The sequence below is a fragment of the Carlito syrichta genome, unplaced genomic scaffold (genome assembly GCF_000164805.1).
Source record: "Carlito syrichta isolate Samal-C Ts95f unplaced genomic scaffold, Tarsius_syrichta-2.0.1 Scaffold314864, whole genome shotgun sequence".
Taxonomy (NCBI): Eukaryota; Metazoa; Chordata; class Mammalia; order Primates; family Tarsiidae; genus Carlito; species Carlito syrichta.
The window spans coordinates 255,239-261,218 of NW_007258960.1; the positions used below are offsets into that span (position 1 = coordinate 255,239).

The window sequence follows — 5,980 nt, forward strand, 5'->3', positions numbered from 1 at the left end:
AACACCTCTTATCAACAGGGTGTCTGAATGAAACGTAATTGTACACCTAACCCTTAACTGTACCCCACAAAACCATAATAAAAAATACTGATTAAAAAAAAAAAAGATTGTAAACAGTCAGGAACACAGGAAGTTAGTCAGGATAATAGATAAGAGGAGAAAAGGAAAGGCCCAGGGGCCGTTTATAGCTCTACTTCTTGGTGAATTTTACGGCTGGTTGGTAAAGCATTGTGAAGCTCTCAAATTGAACTTTAGGTTAAAAGATATTTTACAGGACTCTTGGAGTCCAGTTCCCTCAATTTTGGGGGTAAAACATTTATGGATGGGGTGCGGAGGGTTTTATTGCTAAAGTCAAGGTCTTACTGTTAGTAATAAAAACAGAATTTGTCTGCTGAGTTATAATCTAATGATCTTCCTTTTGGTTGCCCGAGCACGTTTCCTGACTTCCCCCTCAATTCAGCACACTCCAGCCTTCCTCCAGGAATACAAGTTTGCCCTCATCATGAACTATGTGGAGGCTCACTCATTTATTTTGTTCATTCAGTTATATTGCAGATGAGTATCCAGGAGTACAAGATGAAGTTCCCGTCCCAAGTGACCACAATTTGGTGTCAATCCCTCTTTGTAGCAGTGCTTCCTGGAGCCAGCCTCCTCCCTCAGAAATAATTGCTTCTGTCCCTGCTATGAAAGATGCTTTACTTTTATTGTTAAAGCATCCCTATTGACACGGACATGAAAGAACAACAAAACACAATGAAACAGGAGACTCAACCTATGATGGACTTTGTGTCTAGAAAGAGTAAACTGGCTTTGAATTTCAATCAAGGAGCTTCAATGAGGATCAAACTGCAGGTGTCCCTACAGGATTTTTGTGAAATTTGTTTCATAGAACTATAGTTGAAGGTAGCCTGTAATTTTTTTTTTTTTACAATAGCTACCAATGTTGCCTACCTACATCAAATGTAAGCCATGTGATGTGAGCTGCTTGCTGACATCAAATGTTTAAAGGATGCAGTCCCTACTAATCCAAATGAAGTCCTAAAAAACTAGGCAGCGCTGGGACATCTAAGAGGGTTAGCTAGGAGAAGGTATGATTCCAGCAATGAGGTTATATAAACAGCAAGAAAAAACCCAAAAAAACAAAAAACAACCCCGACGGATTAGAAAGATTTTCTACTTTTCTTTCTTACCGGAGGATTAATCTGGCCTAACACTAAGAAGATTTGTCTTAAATTGACAATGCGGGCTTAAATAGTTTATTTTAAAGGGTGATATAACCATTTTCATTCCTCATAGATCTTTGAGTTCTTTTCTCCATGTGTAATTATTGTGATGTTGGAGAGATTATTGGCATAAGTATCCTTCCCAATTCCCCCATTGTTATGTTTTCTAATAGGAACAAAGGAAAAGCAGTCAGCAATGTTAACAACGAATCTATGGGAATAAGGAAATCCAAATTTGTGAGTCCCCACTTCCTCTGGAAATATGAATCATGTTTCCGATGTTGAAAATAGATTTTCTGCAGTAAACCATATCATTGGTGAAGATTTTGATTCAGGAAAAGGAACATGGAGTGATTATGTTAACTTCATTTCATATGTTCTAATGGTAGTATTGTCACTGAGCAAAATTTTTCAAATGACCTCTTATGTGCAGGGTATACACAGTAGATATACAATAAATTATTTTTACTATGGATAAGCAAAATCACCTTTAAAAAGAAAGTTTTAAAGGTGGAAGATTTCTTTGGACCGCCATCAATGTTGTTTAGTAATAAAAGTTGTAACTCTGTTTTCTTTCTTTTCTTTTCTTTTTTTTTTTTAGTTGAAGTCTCACTCTGTCGCCCAGGCTAGAGTGCAGTGGCACACTCACGGCCACCGCAGCCTCGACCTGCTGGGCTCAGGCTATCCTTCTGCCTCAGCCTTCCAAGTGGCTGGAACTGCAGGCACGCGCCACCATGCCCAGTTGATTTTTTGATTTATTGTAGAGATGAGGTCTCGCCAAGTTGCCCAGGCTGGTCTCGAACCCATGGGCTCAGGCAATCCTCTTACCTCGGCCTCCCAAAGTGCTGGGATTATAGGTGTGAGCCACTGCGCCCGGTCGATAACTCTGTTTTCTAAGATGGGATGGGGAAGCAACCATTGCAGTCCCATAGAAATCTACCATAGTTCTTCAGTCATCTTTAGAGCTAAGATTCAGCACACATTTTTCCCAATAACTGGGTTTTTTAAAGAAACATAGAATGAAGCATAGAAAGACAAAATAGTTTTCTAAAACACTAACCGAGTTAAAAACAAAGAAACACTTACCACATACATGCCATATCCTCTTCTTCCGGCCCAAGGTGGGGTTGGGACCAAGAGAAGGTCTTGCAGAAAGACTGACCACAAGAGACGTGGAGTGACAGCAGGGCCTCCACAGACACTCTTCTTTTCCTTTTAAAAAGGTCCCTGTCTCTAGGGAAATGCTCTATAGTAGAAGGAGCAGTGTTGAAATATCCCAAAGTAAGTTTAGAAGTTGGGGTTGAAGAGAGATGTAGCACTAATTCCTCAAATGGGTACTTAGGAGAGCACATGTTAGTCAAGGGTCTGACCGAGGTACCCACGCTTGACCATTTCTGTTGACTGTCATTAGAAATCTCCTGGCTTTAATTAAGTATTATCTCTTTATCCCTTGGCACTCACTGTAGACTAATGACATGCATACTTAGCAGAAAATCCCATAAAATATTATGCTTTAGTAACTTCCTAGTTAAATTTTTATTTCATTTTCCTTACTAGGGCCAAGGTACAGTTTTTCATTAGATTGTAAAAAACCTATATTTTACCAAAAAAAGAGGGGACAATTTTTTACATAACAAACCCACAACTTTGTGAATGTATCAAATTTGCCAAAAGTAGAGGCAGATGGAGATTCTCATAATGACATAAAAGCAAATAACAGCTGTTTCCCTGAAGGTCTCCAAAAGTATGAAGAATGTCTTTTCAAAAAAAGTTTCCTCTTTAAGATACATATACTTGTAGAGTTTCTGATATACACAAAGACGAAAATGTGGCCCACATATTTTTAAAATACACGAATAAAACCAGGTAAACTTCCAGCTAAGCGATCACTGCATTAAAACAACAACAACAGCAACAACAAAACCAAGTAACCAAAAGGGAAAGTTCATGACATTTTCTTCTAGTTAACTACTTTCAGTTTTCCTTGCTTTGTTATTTTATCATTCAACATGATTTAAAAAAAAGATGGAAACCTCTCTGAAAACAGAATTCTTTCCCTTGATATCTGGAATTTAGGATAAAGTTTAATTAACTGATGGCATCACACACACACACACACACACACAGGGAGAGGGCAGAGTTGGGGGAGAGAAAGAAGAATTTAAATCAGTGAGAACTCTTCCTCCATAGGGTAGATGACTCATCATCAAGATGCTTCCATGACTCAGGGTAAATTGAAACTAGCCTCTAAAACAGTCCCATCACTTTCACTCTTTCCCTTGGAGTCTGTTATTCGTACTGGGTATGCCAAAAGACCCATAAAATTATCCTTGAATTTCCTTTGTCAAGTAAAATAAAGGATTTAATTCTTTCAGCCAGCACTCATCTACCCCATCCATCCTAGGCAAATTTTGGCACTCGGATGAAACACTCTGTCTTCACAGAGTCAACGGTCAACTGTATATTTCAGCACAGTCGGGGAGAAAAGTACATTTCACCTCTACCCCAAACAAAACTTTTATATTTACCTTCTACTCTGAAGATAGTAAAGTGTGGCCGGCAATGGAAAGAACCCAACGCGTTCCCTGCGCAGTTCATCCACAGACCCTGGTAAACCCAAGTGGCAGTGATCACTGAGGATGCCCGGGTGGTGACTTTCCACTCATTGGACACAGTGGCAGCAACGAGAGCTCCAAACCCTCCGACACCAAACACAAGAGCCCCGATCTGTGCCTTGGACATGTCGCACAGTCTTCTCCGGTGACACCGTCCAGACGGAACACTTTGGTGGTCTAGGCATGCAGCGGACAGGTCACACTTTGACAAGTGTTCCAGCTAGCGGATGTGGGTAGGTGACAGGACTTCATGCTCGGATGGCCCAAGAAAGTACAGGAATTTAGGAGAAAGTATGATTCATCAATGGCATTTTAAAGATGGCCCGAAAGAATCTATCTAATTTCCTGCATGGATATTTACTAAAATTTTGTAGCTGAATTTTAAGGATTTTGATTCCCCAGATTGTTTTTTTCTAAGTTGGCCACCATAGTTAATGCTTAATTTTCTGTTAGTCTGAAGCTTAACGAACCATGCAACTACCAGATATTACAAAGTACAAATTACATAGTAACAGTTAAGGCTTATTTGACCAATTGCTTTAGTCTTGCGTGTTTTTGAATCTTAAAGTAAATGGAATCATATTGTGGATATTCTTCTGTAATCTGTTTTTTGTGGGTTTTTTTTTTTTCATACAATATAACACTTGTGAGATTTATCCATGTTCAGGAATGTAACTATTGTTCATTAAATATTACAACTGAATATAGTATTTCATGAAATGCACAGACCGACCGGGCTTCGTGGCTCAGCCTGTAAACTCAGCGCTTTGGGAGGCCGAGGCGAGAGGATTGCTTGAACCTGCGGGTTTGAGACCAGCCCGGGCAACTTGGCGAGACCTCGTCTCTACAATAAATCAAAAATTAGCCAGGCGTGGTAGCACGCTCCTGTAGTTCTGGCTACTTAAAAGGCTGAGGCAGAAGGATTGCCAGAGCCCAGCAGGTCAATGCTGGGGTGGTCGTGAATGTGCCACTGCACTCCAGCATGGGCGACAGAGAGAGACTCCAAATCAGAAAAAAAAAAAAAAGAAGAAGAAGAAGAAGAAGAAGAAGAAGAAGCGCACAGACCACAATTTATCCATTTTCATGGGTGTGGACATTTGTGTTGGTCTCTTTTCTCCCTAATAACAATAAATACAGCTATAGACATTCTCATGCATTTTTCTTTGTGCACATGAGCAAGAGTTTCTCTAGGGTATATTCTAGAATCAGAACTGCTAGGATGCAGAAAACAGTCCTCTAACTTTATAGATAATGCTAAATTATTTAACTAAGTATTTACAGCAATGTACAATTCCACTAGTGGTAGGTGAATTCTCAGTGTTCTGCTCCATAGTGCTTGTGGGGTTGTCAGAATTGTTATTTTTCTTTTTCTTTTTTTTTTTTTTTGAGTCGGAGTCTCACTCTATCGCCCAGGCTGGAGGGCAGTGGCATGCTCATGACCATCACAGCCTCGACCTGCTGGGCTCAGGCGGTCCTTCAACCTCAGTCTTCCAAGTAGCTGGAACAACAGGCATGTGCCACCATGCCTGGCTAATTGTTTGATTTATTATAGAGATGAAGTCTAGACAAGTTGCCCAGTCTCGAACCTGTGGGCTCAGGCAATCTTCTCAGCTCAGCCTCTCAAAGTGCTGGGATTATAGGCATGAGCTATTGCGTCCGACCAGAATTCTTATTTTTCTTTTGACCAGTCTGATGGGTATAAAGGTATCACATCATGATTATTAATTTGAATGTTCTAGTTACTGAAATTGAGCATCTTTGTGTGCGTTTATTTGCTAATTGTGTTTTTGTCTAAGTCAAATGTGTATATCTTTTGATCATTTATCTTTTGAGTTATTTGACTTTTTATAATTTATTTTTAGTTCTCTATTTATTCCAGAGAGCAATCTTTTATTGCTTATTTATGTTGCAGATATCTTTCGTCATTTTGTGGTTTGTCTTCATGTGGCCATTAGATAAAGAGTCATTTTTAAATAGTCAAAGTTATCAAGATTTTACTAAGTGACTTGTCTTTTGAAATCTGGATTAAGCAATTCTGCCCCAAAATTGGCCAGGAGCGGTGGCTCACACCTATAATCCCAGGACTTTGAAGGCTGCAGTGGCAAAATTGCTTGAGCACAGGAGTTTGAGACCAACCTGGGC

The 5,980-nt window shown here is 39.7% G+C and overlaps 1 protein-coding gene across 2 annotated transcripts in view; it reads right to left on the reverse strand.

Moving 5' to 3' along the window:
* Positions 1 to 4,198, reverse strand: part of CLDN10 (claudin 10) — a 161,130-nt gene extending 156,932 nt beyond the window's left edge. Inside the window, exon 1 of one of the 2 annotated variants that reach the window (XM_008072132.2) lies at positions 3,752 to 4,198. In XM_008072132.2, the coding sequence (XP_008070323.1) occupies positions 3,752 to 3,965 (214 nt within the window). In that variant the 5' untranslated portion in view covers positions 3,966 to 4,198. The remainder of the gene's footprint in view (positions 1 to 3,751) is intronic. The other variant, XM_008072133.2, reaches the window with a different exon arrangement.
* Positions 4,199 to 5,980: the final 1,782 nt, after the last annotated feature.